The sequence below is a fragment of the Pararge aegeria genome, chromosome 12 (assembly GCF_905163445.1).
Source record: "Pararge aegeria chromosome 12, ilParAegt1.1, whole genome shotgun sequence".
Classification (NCBI taxonomy): Eukaryota; Metazoa; Arthropoda; class Insecta; order Lepidoptera; family Nymphalidae; genus Pararge; species Pararge aegeria.
In genome coordinates this window covers 16,497,518-16,521,862 of record NC_053191.1, presented here as the reverse complement: position 1 = coordinate 16,521,862, position 24,345 = coordinate 16,497,518, and the positions used below count along the sequence as shown (strand labels likewise).

At 34.6% G+C, this 24,345-nt stretch overlaps 1 protein-coding gene and 1 long non-coding RNA gene across 2 annotated transcripts; one reads left to right on the top strand and one right to left on the bottom strand.

The window, feature by feature from the left end:
- The first annotated feature begins 3,945 nt into the window (after positions 1 to 3,945).
- LOC120627793 lies at positions 3,946 to 15,488 on the top strand. The gene is made up of 3 exons (XR_005658941.1): positions 3,946 to 4,170; positions 12,378 to 12,490; positions 15,228 to 15,488. It is a non-coding gene; the product is annotated as an uncharacterized LOC120627793 (long non-coding RNA).
- LOC120627791 (fatty acyl-CoA reductase 1-like) lies at positions 5,103 to 22,774 on the bottom strand. Its single transcript, XM_039895821.1, has 14 exons — positions 22,588 to 22,774; positions 18,591 to 18,697; positions 17,313 to 17,443; positions 16,447 to 16,534; positions 16,148 to 16,220; positions 15,585 to 15,675; positions 14,899 to 15,044; positions 14,412 to 14,521; positions 13,371 to 13,454; positions 12,110 to 12,218; positions 9,821 to 9,998; positions 8,561 to 8,631; positions 7,206 to 7,463; positions 5,103 to 5,288 (listed from the first exon to the last, which is right to left on the bottom strand). Exons 2-14 carry the CDS (start codon positions 18,679 to 18,681, stop codon positions 5,183 to 5,185), a joined length of 1,536 nt encoding a protein of 511 aa, XP_039751755.1. The 5' UTR covers positions 18,682 to 18,697; positions 22,588 to 22,774; the 3' UTR covers positions 5,103 to 5,182.
- Between the last annotated feature and the right edge of the window lie 1,571 nt (positions 22,775 to 24,345).

Below are 24,345 nucleotides of genomic sequence, written 5' to 3'. Positions count from 1 at the left end.
ATACTTTACTGAAACATACATTTTTTTTGCTTCGGGCTTCTTATGCAATTAATAACAAGTAATTTGTAACCCAGTCTAAGGTTAAACGCAATCTTTTTATAATTCGCGCTAGGTAACTAGCAGATTAGTCTAGTATGGAATTAGCAGAAGAAATTGGAAAAATTCCACTTTCATTCACCTGCTCAATAGTCCCATACGAAGGGACATCAGGGTTAAGAATGGTCTTGACTTACGACCCTGGGAAGACACGAAGAGACAGGGTGTTGCCTTAAATCAAAGTGACGTACTCGTACTTACAGGAAGTCGAGAATTCCCGGGACGAGCTACAAGTGTTGTGCAAGGGAGGCACCGGTGCGTTCCTAGGAGATCCCGGAGCCTCCCAATATGTACTGAGGCTGGCTACCGACGGTGTTTTAGTGGGTAGAAATCCGACATAGCCCAAATTCTCCCGCAGAGAATTGGGTATCTTTTACGAAGATTCAAAAAAAGGTACTTTACCAGGTTGGTCTTCTAATAATTTTAAATGACAATGTGAGATGGTGATAACAAAAAGGAACACCCGGCTAAGCTTGCTGTAGGCTTCTTCTTAGACTAAGAACCCTCGTAGCTTTAGTTTTAAAATTCAAAATTCAAAATTCAAAATTCAAAATTCATTTATTTCAAGTAGGCTTAATATAAGCACTTTTGAAACGTCAAGTCTGTCTGTTTGTAGTGATTCTACCACCGGTTCGGAAGGCAGATTCTACCGAGAAGAAGCCGGCAAGAAACTCAGCAGTTGCTCTTTTCCAACATCAACAATTTACATTTTGTATTTTAACATTCATTTTTCTATCTTGTGAGAGCTGAAAGCGGAGCCGGATGCTTCCAAGCAACCTTATCATTAAAAAATTCATCAATTGTATAGTAACCTCGCTCTAATAAATGTGTTTTAACAAATTCTTTAAACTTGTGCATTGGCAGGTCCAAAATCACCTTAGGAATCATATTATAAAAGCGTATACTCAATCCCACAAATGATCCCTGTACCTTACGCAGACGATATGCAGATGACACTAATTTATGACCATTTCTTGTAAGTCGACTGTTTATGTCCACTTTTTGTTTATAAAGACTAATATGTTGTCTTACAAATACTATATTGTTATAAATATATTGTGAAGCTACAGTAAGTATGCCTATTTCTTTAAACTTCTCACGGAGGGATTCGCGTGATTTAAGTTTATATATTGACCGTACAGCTCTTTTCTGCAATATAAATATAGTTTCGATATCAGCTGCTTTACCCCATAACAAGATTCCATAGGACATAACACTATGAAAGTACGCAAAATAAACTAGCCTAGCTATTTCAACGTCAGTAATCTGTCTAATTTTTCTGACTGCGTAGGCAGCCGAGCTTAGTTTACCCGCTAGTGAATCTATATGGGCACCCCACTGTAGCTTATTATCCAAGGTCACGCCCAGAAAAACTGTGGAAGTCTCTATTTTTAGTGATTCACCATTTATCATTATATTTTTATCAATTTTCTTTACATTTGGTAAGATAAATTCGACACACTTTGTTTTTTTTGCATTTAAAAGTAAGTTGTTAACTGTAAACCAGTGCGACACATGCGACATAACACGGTTTACTTCGTCAGAGTTATCTTTACTCCTATCAGTCTTAAAAATTAGAGATGTATCATCTGCAAACAATACAATGTCGCATGTTCCACTGACATGGTACGGTAGATCATTTATATACACTAAAAATAGAAAAGGACCCAAAATCGAGCCTTGTGGGACACCCATTGAGGTATTTGAACCCTGAGACTTTGCATCATTTATGCAAACTCTTTGGGTTCTATTGCTGAGATAAGAGGCAACCAAATTTAGTGCAACGTTTTGGATACCATAGTGGCTTAGCTTAAGAAGCAAGGTTTTATGATCAACACAATCGAAAGCTTTAGATAGATCACAAAAAACACCCATGGCGTTCTGTGAACATTCCCAGGCATCATAAACATGTTTTATAAGTTTAGCGCCTGCGTCCGTTGTGCTACGACCTTTAGTGAAGCCATACTGCTCAGGGTGTAGTAAGTTATTTACATTAAGTTTACCAATATGGTATCACTTATCGCCATCATCTCACTGCCGTGTACACATTTCTCTTTTAATATACGCATCATAAGTGCCATCTATTTGTCTACTTGAATAAATATATTGTTTACTTTGACGTTGACTTTGGCTTTGTTCATCTGAAACATATAGCAGTTATGTACAAAATATATATACTATTAACATTTTACATTTAAATATAAGAAGTTCAAATTGCAACTTTGATAAACTAATCGTATTATTAAATAGAATAAGTTTTGATGTAGAAATAATTATGTTGTCGGAGTGCTGGCTACGCTTGCTGTTCCTTCCCTGGAGGTGTATTCCGTCCACTCTTCTATGCATTCTAACCAAAATTATGGTGTTCCTATGTAAATAAGAAAAGGTCTTACATATAAATGCGAAGTAACAGACTTTACTGATCTGAATTGCCCAACCTTTAAATCAAAACGCTATAATCGCAATTTTCCGATCTCCATCTATTGCAAATATTAGTGCTTTTTTGACCAGCCTTGTTAGTGGTATTAAAAACCTTTCAACAATAGCTGTCGTAAGAGATTTCAATAAAAATATTTTATTTTATAATGACTTAAATAAATCTGATGTTAGGCAAGCCTAACATGGTCTTTTGGTTATTTTTTTTTATTCCACTACAAGTTAGCTCTTGACTGCAATATCACCTGGTAGTAAGTGATGATGCAATCTTAGATGGTAGCGGGCTAACCTGTTAGTGAGTATTGTAGTTAAACCCCTAAAAGGTTTCTATGCGACAGCTCACCGGAACACTAAATCATTTGGCGCCACATCTTAGTCGATAGGGTGGTAACAAACCACGGCGGAAGCCACCTACCAGACCAGACCAGGAAAAAAAACAGAAATTAAAAATTTCAAAATTGCCCCTGTCGGGAATCGAACCCACTACACTGCAAATAAATTTTCAGAAAGAAATAAACTGCCTAATCCAACTCAGATCCAACTCAGGCAGCGTTCGGGAAACTTCGGGGCATCTTTCCATCCGAAATCCCTCAGTGCCTGAAGACCAAAGTCTTCGAACAGTGCGTGTTGCCAGTGATGACTTACGGATCCGAAACGTGTTCGCTTACTATGGACCTCATAAGAAGGCTCGGAAACACTCAGCGGGCGATGGAGATATGTTTGGAGTATCTCTACGTGATCAAATCACGAATGAGGAGATCCGTAGAAGTACCATGTTCCAAGAGTTGAAATGGGCGGGGCACATAGCTTGGAGAACCGACGGAGGTAGACGCAGCGTTGGTCAGCCCCCAACGAGGTGGAACGAGCCGCTGGGAGCCGCTGGAAAAAAGCGGCCCAGGACCTAGGATTTCGGAACTTCCTACAAAAGAAAATGTCCAGCAGTTGACTTAAATCGGTTAAAGGGAAACAAATAAATCGGCTTACTCTTGGATTATACCGTTACATAGCGAAAATATGTTGAATATATAGTTTACTAGCTGTTGCCCGCGACTTCGTCTGCGTTTGATTTTGTTTTTAAAGTATTCAGTATCGTTAAGCCTTAAATAAGTATAGTAGTATATATATGTATATCATGTGACTGTCAATTAATTAAAGACAAATAATTTGCAATAAAATAAAATTGCGACTATCATTAAAGATCTAAGCTATCCTATCTCTTAAGTTGGACCAGACTGCTCACGGTGTACCAATTTAATTTAAAATCGGTTAAGTAGTTTAGGAGTCCATCGCGGACAAACATCGTGACAGGAGATTTATATATATTAAGATTGATATATACCTACGTATATATATTTAATATACGTTTTCTATTTCTTTACTAACAGTAGTAATGTAAAAAAAGTGAGTGTTCTACTGGTCCTAACAGAATAAAATACTGCCTTCAGACTCATTTTTACTTTGGCCCGCTGGATAGTGCCTGATTTATTTACTTACAAACAAATGGCTCGCTGTGATAATGAAGCTTTTATTATTCATTTCTTCAATATTTATACTCCACACCTAGCAGATCTTTGGCAATGTTCTTTCTACGCACGTTTTACTTCTGACACCGGATCATCCTTAGGTGATGTTATTCAGGTAAGATGGCCTATGTTAAGACTGCCAGACTTCGGGCTGTTATTTTTTACGCCAACCACTGACAAAACCTTTTTACCATATAATCTTATCTGTATAATGAAATACTACATGTACTGTATGTTTGTCAATTGCACGTGTAACACGTGAGACCACAAACAAATATTCATTAGCTTATTTTATAAATGTAAAGAGCCGTAGTTTAGTGGCCAAAGCGCTCACGCCGCGATTGCTAGAGAGTTGCAGGTTCAAATCCCGTCGGTTCCAAAAATTATAGTGGATTATAGTGGAGGAAATATCAATTTTTTAAATTTAATATGCATATAGAAATTTTGGAATTCTAGCTTAATCTTAAGCTAGTGAATTTTATAATTTTCATAGTGTATAACCGACGATTGGAGGAAATATATTTTTTTTATAAATGTGAAAATGAGGACGTTTAAATAAATAAATAAATAAATAAATAAATATACTAGGACAGTACACACATCGCCATCTAGCCCCAAAGTAAGCGTAGCTTGTGTTATGGGTACTAAGACAACTGATGAATATTTTTATGAATAACATACATAAATACTTAAAATATACATATAAACACCCAGCACTGAAAAATATACATGCTCATCACACATACATTTTCCAGTAGTGGGAATCGAACCCACGGCCTGGGGCTCAGAAAGCAGGATCGCTGCAAACTGCGCCAATTGGCCAAAATTTTTAACTCAATCACGTCGCAAGGACTAAACCGATTTGGCTGAAATTTGTGCCAGAGATAGATTGAAGTCTGCACAGAGGCTACTTTTTGTTCCGGGAACTAAGAGAGTTCCCGCGGTAATAAAAACCTTAATCCACGCGAACATAGTCGCGGGTTGCAGCTAGGTATGTAAAAAGATTAAATTCTACTACAATTTCAGGGCTCAATATAAAATAATATGGGTACGAAAAATCTCTTTATTGAACAATTTTTGCTCTGCGAAGAAAAAATAAAACACAAGTTTTTCAAACAAATAGGTAATCAAAGTACTGATTGGAGAAAACGCTTAACAAATCCAATGTTGACTATCAGCCATAAAGCATAAACTTGTATTGTTGTCTTAACAACCTTGTCCAGAAGCTCCATCCTAAAAAAAAAAAAAAAATTAAAAAAAAAACAACAAAAAAAGAAAAATTCGCCACCAAGTTCCTCATGTTCTCAGTAAGGTGATCAGCTAAAGCTACGAGGGTTCCAAACGCGTCCTGGTCTAAGAAGAAGCCCACAACAAACTTAGCCGGGTGTTTTTTTTTTGTTATCACCATCTCACAATGTCATTTAAAATTATTAGAAGAGCAACCTGGTTAGAGCAATAATTTACACCAAAGCTTTTTTATCGATTACGCAGACCTTTATACTATAACAGGATTTTTCTATAAGCTTACGTATAATACAAACTTTGAACTTTGGATGGTAAGTGGAAAACCATCGCCTATCGCCTATAAGCAGTGCATCATATATTATCAAAATTAAGGTTAATTTGCTATACTCCGCGAAAAGCAGGAGAATCTGTGTGGTGTAATTTATAATTTCTTCAATCCTTATACTCCGCACCAAACAGATCCCCGGCAATATACCCTCCTGAGGATGCTCCGGTTTCGCTCCAAAACCGGAGCATCCTCAGGAGATGTTGACTTTACAATGAATCATTGTTAAGTGAAAAATTCGCCAAATGTGTCGCCTTTTATACCTTTTATACCTGGCGTCGCTGTCCACTACGCCAATCGACCGTCATAAATATATATATTTTCTTTTGTTATTTCTTGTTATCACTTTTAATTTGTGCAAGAAAGAACAAAACAATATATATATATGTATACTATACCCCTAACAGGTTAGCCCTCCACCATCTTAGACTGCTTTATTGCTTACCATCTCGCGGGATTGCAGTAAGAGCAAAAAATAAAGGTAAAAAAAACACGGCAGTCCATTCCGTTTTTATCTCACTCAAAATAGAAACATGAATGTTACATTGTAAAATGCACGCAAATTAAAACAGTATAATGTATTAAAATTATTTTCCATTTTAAAATAATAATCAGCATTTGTGAGAAAAAATAAATATTAAAATTGTGCAATTAAATAATGAGGGCTAATAAAAATAAAAATATACTAGTATAGTAAGCATAAATATAATTTTGCACAAGAAACACAACAATTTAAATCTTGTATTTTATATACCAATTCCTAGTGAAAAAAACTGACGAAGCATAAGCTATTCGGTTATTTTTATCTTCATTTTTGGCGATAGACGTCAACTAAATATTTTGGTATTTCATTACAAATTGTTATTGCCTTATCATCATATCAACCCATTGCCGGCCCAATACAGGGCACGGGGCTCCTCCCACAATGAGAAGGGGTTAAGGCCATAGTCCACCACGCTGGTTCAGTGCGGATTGGTGGACACACACCTTTGAAAACATAATGGAGAACTCTGAGGAATGCAGGTTTCCTCACAATGCGTTTCCTGTATACCATTTGCGAAAGGTGCAGAAGTCATTTGTGGGATTACGTATATGCTTTTATAATATGGACCTGCCAATGCATAAGTTTAAACAATGTGATAAAATACATTTAGTAAATCGTAGTTACCATACGATTGATAATTTTCATAACGACAAGGCTGCTTGGAAGCCGGCTCCGCTCCCATCTCTCATAAGATAGAAAATTTAAAAGATTGTAAACTGTAAAATGATGTTGAAAAAGAGCAATCTGCTGAGTTTCTTGCTTGCCTCTTTTCAACCGGTGTTAGAGTCACTACAAACAGACTTACTTGACGTTTTAAAAGTGCTTATAGACTGGGCCTACTTGATAAACGAATTTTGATTTTTTTTAATGCTATCCAGTATCCTTCACCGTTGAAGCAAGCAATTCTGTAATGGCTTAAAACGAACATAACTTTAGAAAGTTAGAGGTGCGTGTTGGGATTTGAACTCGAAAGTGAAGTCCCCGCTTCTATGTATCTATATGATTAACTTCCATTGAAATCCAATTGTAAACCAACCTTTTAAAATGAACCTTAGCTTTTGCAAGGTTTTCCATGCTCTCGTTCAAAATAAACACCTTCCCTCCAATACAGGCGTTTTTAAAGAATTCCACGGGGTTTATATTTTCCATTTCATAAAAGAAATGATCTTGGTCGTCCTTTTTGATTTTTCCTCGAAGCTCAATGATGTTTTCATTGGTGAACGTCCATTGCTGCGTTACGAAGTATTTCAGTGCTATATTAGCTGTATAAATGCGACGTTGGAGTTTGACCAGTCTGTGAATTGCCAAACCTAAGTTTAATAAACAAATTAGGAAAACGGTTGACCTAAAGGCCATCCCTGCACCTTCCCGCTAATTTCATACTTATTTTGTTCTACTGAATTTATTACATCGTTTTTGAGCTAGCTCTGCGAGCTCGAAAGTCTGATAGGAGTTTCATAAAACACTATTTTTTTAATTTTCTAATTGTTATAACTTTTGAAAGAATCATCCGATTTTTACGTGGTTGGCAGCATTCGATGCAGTTTATTGAGTCCTATGAAGAATTTTAGATCAACAATCATTCTAACGAAAATTTTCAAAATTATTCTAACAAAACACTTTTTTCGGAATTTTTCGTTTTTGATATCTCTCGAACGGATCAACCGATTTTGACAAGACCTGCGGTGATCGACGGGGTTTATCAAGTTTATAATCTGATCAGTTTTTGGGACCGATCGGTAGAGCCATTTACAAGTTATTCTAAAAAAACAGTTTGTCAATTTTTTTATTATTGAGATTTCTCGGAATCTATCGGTCCGAATCGATTTCGAAATTGAAGTAAATCTAAGTTTAGTACAGCCCTTTCGAATGCCACCAATTGCAATCCAATCGATCAAGCCGTTCAAAAGTTAGGAATGGTTTACAAACATACATTTGAGAACATTGAGGAAATTTGATTTCGAGGCCCAAATAGCTTAGTTTAACTAACAAGGTTTGATTATAAATACAATTGAATGCTTTGGATGAATCATAAGCTGAATAAGGGACGATGGCGTTGTTGATGCTCTTGAAATCAAAATCACAGACAAATCATATAACTACCTGTTTTAAATTTAAATATATAAAAATTCTTTGTAATCTCCGATGAAAATACGAATCCTTAAAAAAAAAATGGTAATTGAACATTGCACCTTTTTACAATTAGAAATTAATTGCTGCGGTTAACTCACTACAGCTTAAAGAACCATTCAACAAAACAGGAGCATTGTATAAAAAGTTTTGCAATCTCCCTGCCAGAAGTTACTATATTATTATTGACAATTAATTCGAAGGCGGTCTTAATAAAATTTTTCCAGATTAAATTATCAGATAATGTTTTTTATTACTCACATTGGCTTGTTACCCGTTATCCTTAACATTAAGTCAACAAAAATGGCTGGCAGCAAATGAAAAAGCAGCACCTACAAATTAAAATGATACAAATGATATGTTTCTTTATTAGGGCGAGAAAGAAGAGCAAACAAGCAAACAAACAAACAACGAAAAATACACATTCGCATTAATAATGATAATCTAGGTATATAATATGAGACTTGATGCCTGTAATAAAAAATATTATTATTAATAATAATATAGCTTATAGTCAGACGACATCAAACGAGTCACAAGGAGAGTAAAGCTGCAAAAGACCGTGGCTCTCTAAAAAGATCTTTGTCCAGCAGAGAACGTTCATCGGGTGATATGATCAATGATATCTTTATAATAATAGTAATAATAACTAATCTATCAGTCCGAATCGACCTGGAAATTGAAGAAAATCTAAGTTTAGTAAAGCCGCCAATTGCAATCCAATCGATCAAGCCGTTCAAAAGTTATGAGAGGTTTACAAACATACATTTGAGAACATTGAGGAAAGTTGATTTTGAGGCCCAAATAGCTTAGTTTAACTAACAAGTTTAGTTTTCAGGCATAGTACATTAAAAAAAAAACAATATCAAATTTAACAAATAATCGAATTAAAAATCTATTATAAAAATGAATATAGAATTAAATTAAGAAAATAAAAATCATCACTTTTTGCTCCATATACCAACCCAGTGTTTCCTCAACGTGCTATCTAGCTTTCTAGCAGTTTTATACATGGACTTTCGGAATAACACCTGCTAATATTACAGATGCTAAAGTATTTGTTTGTTTGTTTAATTACACTTGCTTGTCACCCTAACTAGGCAATCAATCAACTGAAATATTGGCATGGAGTTGGTTGAAAGGGCCGAGAGTAACGTACGCTACTTGTATATGGCTTGTGCATGGAAATAGTTTGCATCGTGTTGACGGCCATAGGATACATCTATCCCTGGAAAACGTGTATCCCTGGTTCCCACAGGAATTATAAAAAACTGTACTAAACGCGAACAACGAACGCGGGCTACAGCTAGAGTCAATCAAGACACGCGATAGCGTGTTAGCCAAGTTCCAGCCAAGAAGAAGAAGCACCAGTTTAGATTTCAATTATTTTGTCAGTGAAGCCAACAACCATCCATATTCTTCATATGGAACTTGGCATTTAATTTTTATATAACTTATTTTTTTGATGGGATGGAATATCCCTCGATTACATCACGCGCATTAAACGATCAAATTTCTTACCTTGAAATAGTATACGAGCCAGACCTTCGTGAGAGACCCACCAGCAAACCACAGCATGCCCTCTAAAGGTACCTCGTGAATGATTTTCTTGCCGTAATCAACAATTTCCCCCATTGTCAAAGTTTTCATGTGACTCGAGGAGCAGTTGTACACTTCTATGTCATCTGTGGGGCTTACCCTGGAACGTCAAAATAACCAGAAATACTGGGAAACTTAATACTACATAGACTGTAACAATATAAATATTAGAAGCAAAAATAAACTCGTTTACTAGGCTACATAAAATTGCTAATTCATTCAAGGGCAGTTGTAAATTATTTTATAACAAACTACGAGTAGTTGTACGAAAATAAGGTAAAAAATAAGAAGCGTCGATATAAAGACTCGCGTATATGTGACTGATGCAAAAAATAGATAAAAACAATCCTTGATATTATATCATGCTAAAATTTCAGCTCGATCGGTGCAGAATTTTTTGAATTTTTGAAGCGTACACAAACCAACTTAACATTTTTATGCATATAGATTACCGAATGAAATCTTTGAGATGTCTCTCAATAAGTTCAAAGTTTATATAAAACGTAAGCTTACAGAAAAATCCTATTATAACGTTACGGATTACTTAAACGATAAAAAAGCTTGGGTGTGAATTGCTCTAACTTCATAGCTTACTATAAATTTACTGTGAGATGGTGTACTGTAACAAAAAAAAGATGGCGAATGAAGTTATCACCATCCCCTTACAATTATGTAAACATATTATAAGTATGAACGCTTTATAAGTGCCTGTGATAGGCCGACATGAATAAAGAAATTTTGAATTTGGACTGCACCGTTGATCTAGTTATTTAAAACGTCGAAATAGAGGTTGAAGGTTAATTATTTGGTACTAGCTGGTGTCTGCGACTTCGTCTGCGTTTGATTTTGGTTTTTGATGTGGCTTTAAATTAAGTTGTAGTTCTAAAAAAAATTAAAGTATTCAGTATCGCTAAGCCTTAAATGAGGGGTTTGCTGCTGTCCGCTAAGGAGTTCTGTCCTCTATCTCCAACCATAGTTTGGGCAAAATTAAACACATATTATAACTTCTATATTACAAAACTAATTATTTAAATCGGTTATAATTTGTCGGAGTTATGTTGTAAAATCGTCAAACACTTCATCTCACTCATCCCCTCTCACAATGAAACCGAGCTTAATGTATGGTTAAAAAGTATTCTATATTACTTCTAACACTTCCGAACATGTGTACAAAGTTTCATGTGGATCGGTTAAGTAATTTTTGCGTGAAACCGTTACTTACATTGACATTTATCATATTAGTACGGATTCGGTTTACATCAAGCCATATTCAGAAGGTACTAATTAAACTTTTCAGACTTCTAGCCCTGATTCCCTAATTATTAGGTACTGGATCTATCTCAAGCCATAAGCAACAATGGCTTGAGATAGATCAAGCCATTTTCAGTAGGTACCTACCCCTTTTAGTGGCGTGTGATGTAATTATTCAATATTATTTATCAGAGTCCTCGACTATTAGATTTGTTTATTTCTTTTGAGTTTTTATTTAAATTTTACTCTAGCAGCCGGGTTTTTGATTTTTAAATTAAAGTTAGCGTTTTTTGTTAACAATTTAGTGCCACTTCAGTGTTTACAAATACGTTTATTAAAAATGTAGGAACAGAGTTTCTTCCACGACATCCTCTTTTTTGAAATCTTTTCAAAAATTTATTTATTTCAAGTAGGCCTAAGTAGCACTTTTGAAACGTCAAGTCTGTCTGTGTGTAGTGACTCTACTACCGGTTCGGAAGGCAGATTCTACCGAGAAGAAGCCGGCAAGAAACTCAGCAGTTGCTCTTTTCCAACATCAAAAATTTACATTTTACATTTTAACATTCATTTTTCTATCTTGTGAGAGATGAAAGCGGAGCCGGATACTTCCAAGCAACCTTGTCATTAAGAAACTCATCAATTGTATAATAACCTCGCTGTAATAAATACACATTCTTTAAACTTATGCATTGGTAGGTCCAAAATTACCTTAGGAATCATATTATAAAAGCGTATACTCAATCCCACAAATGACTTCTGCACCTTTCGCAGACGATATGCAGATGTCACTAATTTATGACCATTTCTTGTAATTCGACTGTTTATATCCTCCTTTTTGTTTATAAAGACTAATATGTTGTCTTACAAATACTATATTGTTATGAATATATTGTGAGGCTACCGTAAGTATACCTATTTCTTTAAATTTTTTTACGGTGGGATTAATTTGCATTTACTTACTTTTGAGAGCCTCTAGCCCATGCAGCTGTTATAAACGCCTTTATACATACATCTACTGGGATATAGTCTGATTCTAAGTCTGGATCGGTATACATCGTCCGTAGAATTCCTAAAAGACAAGTAATCAAGTCACACAACAAGATAACCAGAAGGTTAACTTACTCACACGTGTATGGTTGGTAGTGGTTGTATTCTAATTACCTTAATCTCTCTAAGATGATAAAAAATAGTTTTTTGCAGCGAATCTTGACGTTTGTTTTTATTTCAGATGGATTTTAATAGCCTAGGGTTGTAACAGCATTACCAGGTCGTTGTTCAAACCCGAAACTGTCCAGAAGTTTAGGCTTTAGGGCTCGACAACATGGGGGGACTTCTCATTGAGTGAGTAGAATCCAATCAAGTTCCAATGGTAAATACCAGTCCATAAAAATAATTGTGCTCTAAAACGGTGCGTAGTTATTTTTTATGGTGCCTAGTATAAAGGCGAGTAATGAATTTAATAAATAAGTTCGAAGATACGTAATATTAGAATATGAATCTAGTTTTGTAACATTGCATTTTACAGTCGAAGCGGTATTAGGAGCTAAAAGCAAATGTGCTAAGAAAGCCGAGAATATAACAAATAATATACCAAACGCGTTTCAAACGACGGTTTTCTTCACTTGCGAGGAAAAAATAGGATAAACTTTTAATAATGGCTCATTTTTTGCTGTTTTTTTCACTGTATGAATTGCCTTTCTTATAGATTTTGGTCGACAAAGGATTATTCACGCGCGATTAGTGCCTCGATTATTTATCCCGGTAAAGTTAAATAATTGATCACGTAAAAAAACTGTTTTGTTATAATTTTCTTTTTTATGTCCTTTTTGTGGTGTGCAATTAAAGTATTAATATATAATTCATTCATTTATTCATTCATTATTTCATATATTTTGCTTGGGGCTGTTTTAATGTTCTAAACAAAAAACCCTCGGATACGAAAAATGAAATACCTCAGCACAATTTAACAACTGAAAACATGACAAACGTGTTAATACGTATTACAATAAATCTAATAACAATCTCTCTTCTTGAGCTGTGTTTTACGTCATTGGTTGCCTGGAGGAGATCGCTATGTAGCGATAAGGCCGCCAAATTGTATACTTTTCGTTAAATTTTTATTTACTTTTTTCTATATGTTTATGTGGTGTAGTATAAAAGTATATTCATTCAAATCTAATCTATATTCTAACGGGATTATGACAGATAAGAAAACAGTTACCCTTTCCACTAGCAATCAACATGCCAACTGGTCCATTAAGGTTCTCAATCCATCCCTCTACTGGTTCCCTGAAACTAGATATCACTGAAATAAAAAGCAAAATAATATAAGTCGACCCGACTTCGAAGTTATTTGTTATTTTATTTTAGCACTAACTGTCCCTACGTTTGCTGAGGGACGTAAATAAATTGTACACAAATTATATTCAAAGAACCGCGTACTCATAGACGTAAACGAACCTCTCACCGTCAAACTATATACGAGTAGATAACATAACAGTGTATGCCTAATAGCAATGATTGATGTTACTATATAAGCTCAGTACTTTAATGACGAATTTTTTTTTTTTTTGTGAAATATATTGTAACATAATTTCATTATTGGTTTATGGCGGACTTTTTTAATCTTTTATAGACCAATATTTGTACGCTGACTAAATGGTGGACGGACCATTTATTTAGCAGACGTAAATCGAGCTGCTCATAAGCGATTTTCCTTTTTGCTATTTAAATTAATTCATCTCGGGCTTAATTTTTTGATGTGAAACATCTATAGGTGGACGGTAAACCTGATTCTTGGCGTGGCGACACAGGCCGTGGCGACGTATCGCCACGCTATATGATTGCACTTTTGTATTTCGTATGTTACAATAAAAATTAATATTAGTTTTGTAATGAAACAGTAATTATTAACCGACTTACAAAAAGTACTGTGTGGATCAAATTTGTAATGCTTTATCTTTTCATTATGCAATATCTGCAATAACGTACGTGAAAAGCATTTCGATGTTTCACATCTGCCAGGCGTCCCGTGACGGCTCACACGTTTTTATTTTTATTTTTATTTATATATATATATGGCATCGTACCGGAACACTGAATCGCTTTGTGGCATGTTTTAGTCTGGAGGACGTACCTTCCACCCACCAGAACAGACCAGACACAATTTAAAAATTGTAAATTCCCATATAGCCCGATATGCCACCACAGTGTCTGGGAAGTTGACATACTCATTGAGTGTATATGGCAGTAGAAGACTTACCTATAGATGGCCTCATTATCACGATGGGCAATATGCCTTTTTGTTCCGCAACTACATGTTCAGCCAACTGTTTTGTAAACACATACGTATTTGGGAGCTCTCCTAGATATCTGCAATATAATTTTTTAAATTGATACATATGTGCCAATCCAAAGTGATATAATTATCGTATATGACATTTACACAAAACAAATTTATAAAGGCATATATTTAATTACGAAACCTTTTGCACACAAATATTATTATTATTATTAAACTATTTGTATACCACAACATTAACATATTTAAAATATAACAAAAACAGAAACATATCGAAAGAAGTAGTAATACAAAAGGCGGCCTTATCGCTTAATAGCGATCTCTGCCAGGCAACCTTAGAATTAGGAAAAAAAAAGAAATATAACAGATACATAAGCAAATTTGCAAGGTAAATTGTTTTTCTTCTATGATACAAGCTTTATTCGATACTTCAAATCTTAAAACTTACTTAGGTGTGACAGCATTGAGCGTAGTGTCATCGATGTTCTCACATATATCCAGGGTGTCTCTCCAGTCTGCAAAAGCTGGGTATATGACCTCTTCGATACGCTTTCTATTCGTGTTAGCGTACGATGTCGAGACATGGACTAGCACCTAAAATTACGTCTCACTTAAAATCGGTTGTTACATCTTTGATCTGTTTCAGATATATAGTATTTCAACAATCATGGCATATTCTTAACGCGATAATTAATCATCATTTACTTTCATTGGCACGCCACGCAATATATATAATAGCAGATTATTAATCTAGTTTTGTAACATTGTATTTTACAGTCGAAGCGGTATGAAGCGCATGACCTAAAAGCGAATGCTCTAAGAAAGCCAAGAATGTAACAAAGAATGAACCAAACGCGTTTTATACGACGATTTTCATCACACTTGTGAGGAAGAAAACAGGATAAACTTTTAAACACGTTCTCAGGAAACAGCTGACCATTTTTTGCTGTTTTTTCACTGTATAAACAGGTTTCTAAACAGGTTCCTACTCACTCGCGATATTATGAGCCTTATATCGATGTTATAAGGTTCTAGTTACAAGCAACTGTGATGAAAAATATATTATGACTTATTTAATTTATGTATTATTATGAATGCGAAATATAGTTGAAATATAATGTAGAGTTAACTAACTTCCAAGTTTCTGATTTCCTTTGCAAGATCCACCATTTCCCTCGTCCCTCGGAGGTTTAATCTGGCCGCAGTTTTTAACGTTTCATCAAATCTGAAAGGATATATTCAAAATAAATACTAAAAAAATAATATATTACGACAGTAGACACATCGCAATCTAGCCCCAAAGAGCTTCTGTTGTGGGTACTAGAATACCTGATGAAAAATTTATATGAATAATATTCATAAACGCTTATAATATACAGATAAACATCCAGACACAGAAAAACATTCATAAACATCTCCCAAACATTTTTCCAGTTGTGGGAATCGAACCCGCAGCCTTGCGCTCAAAGCACTGCACCGATCGGACGTCGATTATAATATTATAGTCATCTCAATTCTAACTCTTTCACTGTCATTTTGATGATGAACATTTATCTCAAATTTCTATAATTAACGAATTAGCGTGTGGTGACGGCAGATCAGAATACAGTTGGAGATTTAACTTAGGAGTTTAAATTACTAATCAGAGAAAATAATAATCCTAAGTATTAATTTAATTATAATTAATACGTCATTACCTGACGCTTGCAGCAACGTGGAATATTATATTCGTTCTATTTATAATGAGGGTCCGGTCTTCTGCACAAATACCTGAAATGGAAAGCATGAATTGCAATTAACTACACTCAGTCCACACGCTGAACCGAATTGACGGATTTTTGATAGGCAGGAATTCCGCGAGAAAGACATACTCGATATCAATGGAACTATTTCAAATTAGGTGAGAAGAGGACTTTGCAAAAAGTGCGGATAAGGGAACATAGAAATTCTACGCCAATCGAAGTCCAAAAATTTATAAAAATATTATTTTACAAACCTAAACCAATTTCACTGCAGTCTCCAACGATAAAAAATACTTTTTTCTGAAATATATCCGGTTTCTCCTTCCTCAACCGATCAAAACACTGAAAAGATAGGCGCATAGCAAACATTGGAATGAATAAAACTTTAGCATACATTCGACGGCATCTTTAGCATCTAAACTATACAACGTGTAACAGAATCACGAAATAATATTGAAGAATGCAAATCAAAAGAATCATATTTATTTTTCCATACAAACGAATTCAAACAATATATTGAAGAATAAAGAACGACACGCGCATAGAAACCTGACGCGTACCTAATATAGTGACAAAATTAAAATCACATGATTTTAATTTTGCATGTGATGTTAGGTTAGGCTGTATCTGATTTATTTCAGTAAAAACTATGGCTGTGGTTTACTTAAAAAACTATTAGGTTTTCGGTTTCACAGATAGGTCTCAACGACAAAACATAATGTACCCCTAAAGACTGTAAAGTATTATTTCGGTATTTACACGTGGTATATATTTTATCGTAATAAATGTAGACCAGCGAATTCATTTAGGTAAGCGGTGATAGCTTAATGAGTGAAGCTTCGCCTTCCCTTTCGGAGGAATCGAGTTCGATGTTCGTCACGCACCCTAACTTATCTGAGTTATTATTAGTGCATTTTTAATATAAGAAATTAAAATATCACTTGCTTGTATCGTGAGGAAACCTGCATGACTGGGAGGTTCCATATTATTCTGAAAGGCGTGTGAATTCTACCAGTCCTCTCTTGGCCAGCCTGGTAGACTATGGGCTACCCTTCTCATTCTGAGTAGAGACCTGTGCCCTCTAGAGGGCAGTTAATGGCCTGATAACTAACATACTTACCTTTGAAGAATACAAAGATGCCAGTCTATCTTCAGCATTCACGCCTTTCTTGTTTCTCAACAGTAAATAGATTCTGTCCAATTCAGAGCAAGAATATAACAGTTTCTCTATTAGGACCTTTCCCATAAAACCTGCAAATAATTACACTTTCAATTTAGCTTTCCTAGTTTAACGTAGCCATAATATCAGTACCATAACATCTGTCAATTGCATCAAACGACGTTGACCTAGAGACTAGATGATTGACCTACTTTAAACGTTAAAACATACATTTTTAACAAACAAGACTAGTTTAAAAAATGTACCACCTCCAAATGCCGATGCTATATAAAACTACTAGATGTGCCCTGCGGCTTTGCCTGCGTAATTTTGGGCACCTATAAATATGAGATTTTGAGATTTTTTTATCTCGCGTAATTATTGGTTTTTCAACGAAAAGTATACTATATTATTTCTAATACCTCCAAGAATATTTATAAAAAGTTTCATGAAGGTCGATTTAGTAGTTTTCGTGTTAAAATTTAATTCAAAATTCATTTATTTCAAGTAGGCCTAATATAAGCACTTTTGAAACGTCAAGTCTGTCTGTTTGTAGTGATTCTACCACCGGTTCGGAAGGCAGATTCTACCGAGAAGAAGCCGGCAAGAAACTCAGCAGTTGCTCTTTTCCAACATCAACAATTTACATTTTACATTTTAACATTCATTTTTCTATCTTGTGAGAGCTGAAAGCGGAGCCGGATGCTTCCAAGCAACCTTGTCATTAAAAAATTCATCAATTGTATAATAACCTCGCTGTAATAAATGTGTTTTAACAAATTCTTTAATTGAATCTAGCAGGTCCAAAATCACCTTTTGGAATCATATTATAAAAGCGTATACTCAATCCCACAAATGACCTCTGTACCTTACGCAGACGATATGCAGATGACACTTATTTATGACCATTTCTTGTAAGTCGACTATCATAAAATAGTTTTATGATAAGGTACAAAGCTGTCATTAATATTACGCAATGAAAACCATAACATCAGCTGTGTTGACATTTAAGGTCAAACAGGGAGACGCGGAATACTACAAATCTTTCTCTACGAGTACCACCGATTCGGAAGGCATATTGTACCGAGAACAATTAGGCAAGAAAGTCAGCAACTTTGCTCCTTTCCAGTTTAATCATTAATGAATACTGTAATACCTGTAATAAGGGTTACCCCTAAAGCAACGTTGTATATCGGTTTCAAACCTTCGAACAACCTTTTATAGGTATGGAATACATACCTGAACCACCGGTTATGAAGATTGTTTTGCCTTTATAATATTCGTAGATAGTTGGTACATTGGTTAGGTCCCGGTCCTTCAAGAACCCCATGATGAATTATCATTAACTGAAATATAAACATTAAAGATCATTATAAATATAATATTAACTTTCAGCCATAATAAAAAGGCAGTGTCTATCTGAAATTGTAAATCTTTGCGGATTTATTCAATTTCAGTCAAAGATACTTATACCTACTAGATAATACTAGATAATAGTAAAATTGAATTTAGTTTAGTCTTATGGCGAAGTGTATTAATTTATTATAGAAAACTAAGTTTCCTATGTAAGTGACTCAGGTCTTTTTATCGGAATAAATGTCTTTAAACCTAAACCTACCTACTGTAAACATAATGTAAATTATTAGTGTCTAGCATAAATACCGTAGATTGTTTAATAAAACATACCTAACATACATAACTTATGTTTAAACATAATAATGGAAGAACAGACAAATAAATTTATCAACTTCCCCTTTATTAAACACTAGCTGACCCGTATTCGTCTGCATCAAATCGGTTATAATCGGTTTTAATATCTTTAAAAAACCAAGAACCTAATTGCAGCGCCCCCTACCGGGTCCAGTTTTGTTTCCAAACTACCACCACCTCTGCAGTTTTCTTGCTTTTAGCATTTCTATACCCGTCGTAACTTCTAAACGATAGGTCCTATTAGAATAATTTAAAGAGGAACTTGCATGTTCATAATAAATTTGAATTATGAAATTATTTATTTGGACAAGGATCCATATAATGATAGGAATGTCACCATCTTTACATTGTACCCGTGTTTTGATTGACAAATTATAACAAAAAGCGGTTACTGTGACTTAACATATAGACATATAGCCTCCCGGACTTTTTTTAGGTAATAATGTTTACTTTAAACATGTAGTACATTATTATTATGTATTACCAATCATTTTTGCGGCGCCAGTAAAGCGCCGAGGCTGTATGACATTAACAAACATCGTTATATTTAGGCCAATTTACGGAAAACCATAATAAATATCTTCGGACTACCTAAGTTTGACCACGTGTCCGAGTACAGAGCCCGGTTGAAGGGCTTCCGATCAGGCTGCGCCGCAATTTACACTTACTTTCATTTCTATATTATGTTCTATATAACCCCCATGCGCCATCTTATTTAAAGGAGCGTTTTTCCTTTCTTGGCTCTAATATTGAACAGCAAAATCTAAGATCGTGTTCTGACAATCGTTTACATATCCCAGCTAGTCACACACGATACTATAGTAATTCATTTACCTGTAAGTCAAATTGTGGAATAGCCTTCCCTCTTAAATTCGCAATTCCAAATCCCTACCCATCTTCAAAACCAGATTGTTTAAGTATTACCTAGCAGATTGTGTTTATGAGTAGGTAGTATTAGTACAAAAGATTGTATTACTATGAGGTACATACATTTGTTTATTATATGTATATGTATATATATACATATATACATATATATATATATATATACATATATATATATATATATGTATATATGTTTATTTTATTATATATTTATTTTATTAATTCTTATATGTGTATATTATATAGTATGTAGTATATATATATATATATATAATTTTTTTTTTTTTTCTCTTGCCTGTGTATTATTCCTTGTTTGCACTGTCCCTTTTGTTTTCTATTATCACTTTCACCAAGGGTTGTTTGTAAGAGATTGATTTTGCAATAAGGCGGCCTTTGCACACAACTGTATTTAACTTTTTTTTATTATTTTTTTTTTTTTTATTGTTTTTAATTTTACTTATTGTTTTGTTTTCTTGTGTGTATTGTTTTTAATTTTACTTATTGTTTTGTTTTCTTGTGTGTTTCTTGTATTGTTTCTAAGTTTGTTAAATAAAGTTAACAATAAAGTAATCTAAAAAAAAAAATACACTAAAACCTTCTGGGTGAGTCACTCTTTTTCAGGTCCTCATCTATGCCTATCCAAAAAACACGTCAATCAATAAAACGCGAATTGCGTGGATTTTGATTTCGATAGAAATAGCGATGCTATCCTGTTGGAGCTGTTTGCTTTTGCGGGATAAGCCTATGAGCTATTCCAGGCTATATTGTATGTCTCTGCCAAATTTTAGCTAGATCGGTTCATTCTTTGTGGCGTTTAAACACAATAAACATCCATCAATCCATCCATCCATACATCTATTCTCACAAACTTTAGCATTTATTATATTAGTAGGATGGTACGAATGCATTCGATCGGTGTCCCAAGTGCCTTGCGGTTCGCTGTTATCTGTGAAGAGTTAAGAGTCCTTATCTCCGACAATATTTATCAGATCTTCATTAAAATTATACAATATATGCTTGATAGTATACACCTTCAAATAAAAAAAGAATTATTAAAATTGGTTAAATTTTAACGGAGGTAAAAAGTAAAATTGATAAAAATTCATCCCATTTCCCAGAGGAAACTTATTTTTCATAGGGATAAAAAGTATCCTATATGTTGACCCGGGATATCAGCTACAAGTTACAACTATACCAAATTTTATTTAAATCCGTTCAGTAGTTATCACGTTATGCCCGGACGGACAGACAGACAGACAGACAGACAGAAAAAAATAAAATAAAAATCTGTTTTTGCCTCAGTGTTGATTATAAAGCATCTCTCGGTCAAAATTTTCAAAATCCTGAATGTTAGAAATCTTCCAGTTCAGTTTTATTACAAGTATATATATATATATATATATATATATATATTACCGTCACGTAACGCAACGTCTGTATAATAAGGGTTAAAAATACTATTATTTTTAACCCTTATTATACAGACGTTAAGGCACGTCATATAAAACTGTGATTTAAAAAAAATACTGCGTTAGTAAGGCCCTAGAACAATAACTTGCAACTTAAGTGGAAAAATTGCAAGGAAAGCGGTTTATTATTAAAATACGCTACGATTTCACAAGATTGCCAGCGTAATTTGAATCTGGCCTAGAATTATATTTTCTTTATATTTAGCACTCTAGCTGTTGCCCGCGACTTCGTCTACGATCATTTTTGGGTTTTAAAAATCTGCAGGAACCCTTTATTTTCCTGGGTTGCAAATTATTATTACCCGCAAGTAGCTTTTACCAGCATCTTTTCTGGGATAAATATTATTGTATGACCATCTCTTGGATGCAATCAAGATCACCAATCATTTTTATACTAATTTTATAATATCAATAGACCTTAGTATACTTAACAAATCATTTGAAATCGTTCAGCTATTTTGTCATACAGAAAAATATGTTATCATAAGATAATAAATAATAAATATACTACGACAATACACACATCGCCATCAAGCCCCAAAGTAAGCGTAGCTTGTGTTATGGGTACTACGATGACTGATGAATATTTTTATGAATAATATACATAAAATACTTATAATATATAGATAGACACCCAGACACTGAAAAACATTCATATTCATCACACAAACATTTTCCAGTCATGGGAATCGAACCCACGGCCTTTGACTCAGAAAGCAGGGTCGCTGCAAACTGCACCAATGGGCCGTCAAATAAGATAAATCGATCATTTCCCCGGGACAAACAGTAGCATTTATTCTCAGCAGGGCTAGCACGGAAAGGAGACAAAAATTATATCTCCCGATTATATCCCCTTACAAGGTATATAATTACCATGTCCACCAGCTAAAGCACGGGAACATGGAATAGGAGAAGTTAACCCCCGTTTATATTATACACATATATTATTTGGATATTATTTTCACTTGTGCACCAGTGCTCTGAGAGTTGATAAAGCTGTGGGAGAAGATACATTTTTATCCTTTCCCCCGGGGTGTTATTGTCTCCTGCCAATGCAAGGCTATATAAGCTTTTCAAGTAAAAAAAAACATCGAATGGTACGAGTATACGGGATCGCTATCTTAGCACAGTATAATACATACTCTATAAAAGAATATAGAGTTCGGACTTACCGTTGCTCCAATACGGGTTAGCGGGCGGTAAAACAAATCTTTTTAAAATACGCACAAAAAAAAAATCCGCGAATAGACTAAAACAATATGTCAATGGAACTAATTGTTATAAATAGTCGAAGTATTTTAACGATCGAACCTGACTTCGTAAGGTCAGGAGTCACACTTGGCAATTCCGTTCACAATGGTCGATACAATGGCGTGATTAGGAGTGACATTTATAATTCACGATCAATAGCATAGGTCGTAAGTCGTAACCATGTCATGTAAAGTAGAAGAATGTTTGTATAGGAAAATTCCTATTGGTAAATCAGTACATACTTAGATAAATATTAGTCTTTATTACTATATGATTAAACTAGGGAAAGGTCTAAGATATTAAAGGAAAATTTCCCTTACGCGAGTACAGTTTATCTTGCATGTATAGCTCTGTCCTTTTACACCTCTGGTTGTCCACCATTTAAAAAAAAAAAACATTTTCTGTTGTAAAGTGGTGTACAATAAAAGTGTATTTATTTATTCCTGCATTCATTAACGTTGAAGTAAAAATACAGCAATCAGCAGTGTTTAATAACAATTGACAGGTAAATATTCAGGTCACATTGTGGCATATTCCATATTATTGTTTTGAACCCTCAGCCTATTATTTCCCAGAGCTGGGAACAGGCCTATTCAAACTCTCATAGCGGTTCGCGTTTTAGAGCATGGAAACACCACGCTGCTTTAACTAGGGCTTAACGACAGTTATCATAAATTAGTGATAATAACCGGCGACGACTTACCTTTCTCTATGAGGCGCGGGAGTTGACACCGCCACATTTCTAACTTTGGGCTGGTACTGAGAATTCTTAACAGAATAACCCAATACCAAACAATTCTGACCCTGCATTCGAACCCAGGATCTCGTTAGCCGTAGTTAAATATCAATTTATTGATTAAAAGGAAGGAAAGTATATGTAAGGTAGAGAATAGGAACGAAAGATTGTCAGCGTCAGGCACAAAAGTGTAATGTGTAAAAGATTTTAATCAGAATTCTCCAATTACTGAATCTTCTTTATTGCTTTACGATAATGATACAAATACGTACATGTATAAAATTAAGAAGGTGAGAGAATAAAATAGAATACATTACACATAACACATGTCGATAAGAAAGGGATTTATCGACAAATCTTGTCGTGGTCGCTACGTGCTGTAAAACTGCATTTCATGGAAGCGACATTACCCAATACTCATTCATTATGTACAAGTACTGTATCTACTCTGTATTGTAAGTACTCTATAATAAAACACCAAGGTGGCATTATTGCGCAAGACTAAAAGAATTTGCATTTAATTGTCTTGTCCGTCGGTTCAAATTACTTGCTGAGCTATTTTTACCCGAAACGCGAAAACGACGGGTTGGGACGGGGGATAAGTTTGATGTGTGTGTGTTTGTGTCTGGCTGTGGAAACGTATTTTCCAAACGGATGAACCGATTTTGATTTGATTTTTGTTACGAGTATGTTTAATGAAAACCGCTCCAAGATGGCCGCGGCCACAAAATTGCGGACTACATATTTTTTCACAACTCCTTCAATATGGGTATCAAATGAAATGTAGTAGTAGAATGCCATATTGAAAGTCGAAGGGTTTTAAATATTTGTTTTATTTTTTGATAGTATTTATTTATTACGTAAAATCTGCAAGAAAATGCTACGATTGAGAAAAAAATAATTGTTACCTCTGCTTGGCTTCGTCGCTAAGCTTTTCTTAGTG

Excerpts from the sequence above, each read along its gene's own strand:
- LOC120627791 (XM_039895821.1), bottom strand. The coding sequence starts at position 18,681 with ATGGGGTTCTTGAAGGACCGGGACCTAACCAATGTACCAACTATCTAC. Across the intron at positions 17,444-18,590 it reads CTTCATAACCGGTGGTTCAG|GTTTTATGGGAAAGGTCCTA; the intron begins GTATGTATTCCA and ends AATTATTTGCAG. Across the intron at positions 13,455-14,411 it reads GATAATGAGGCCATCTATAG|TGATATCTAGTTTCAGGGAA; the intron begins GTAAGTCTTCTA and ends TTTTTATTTCAG.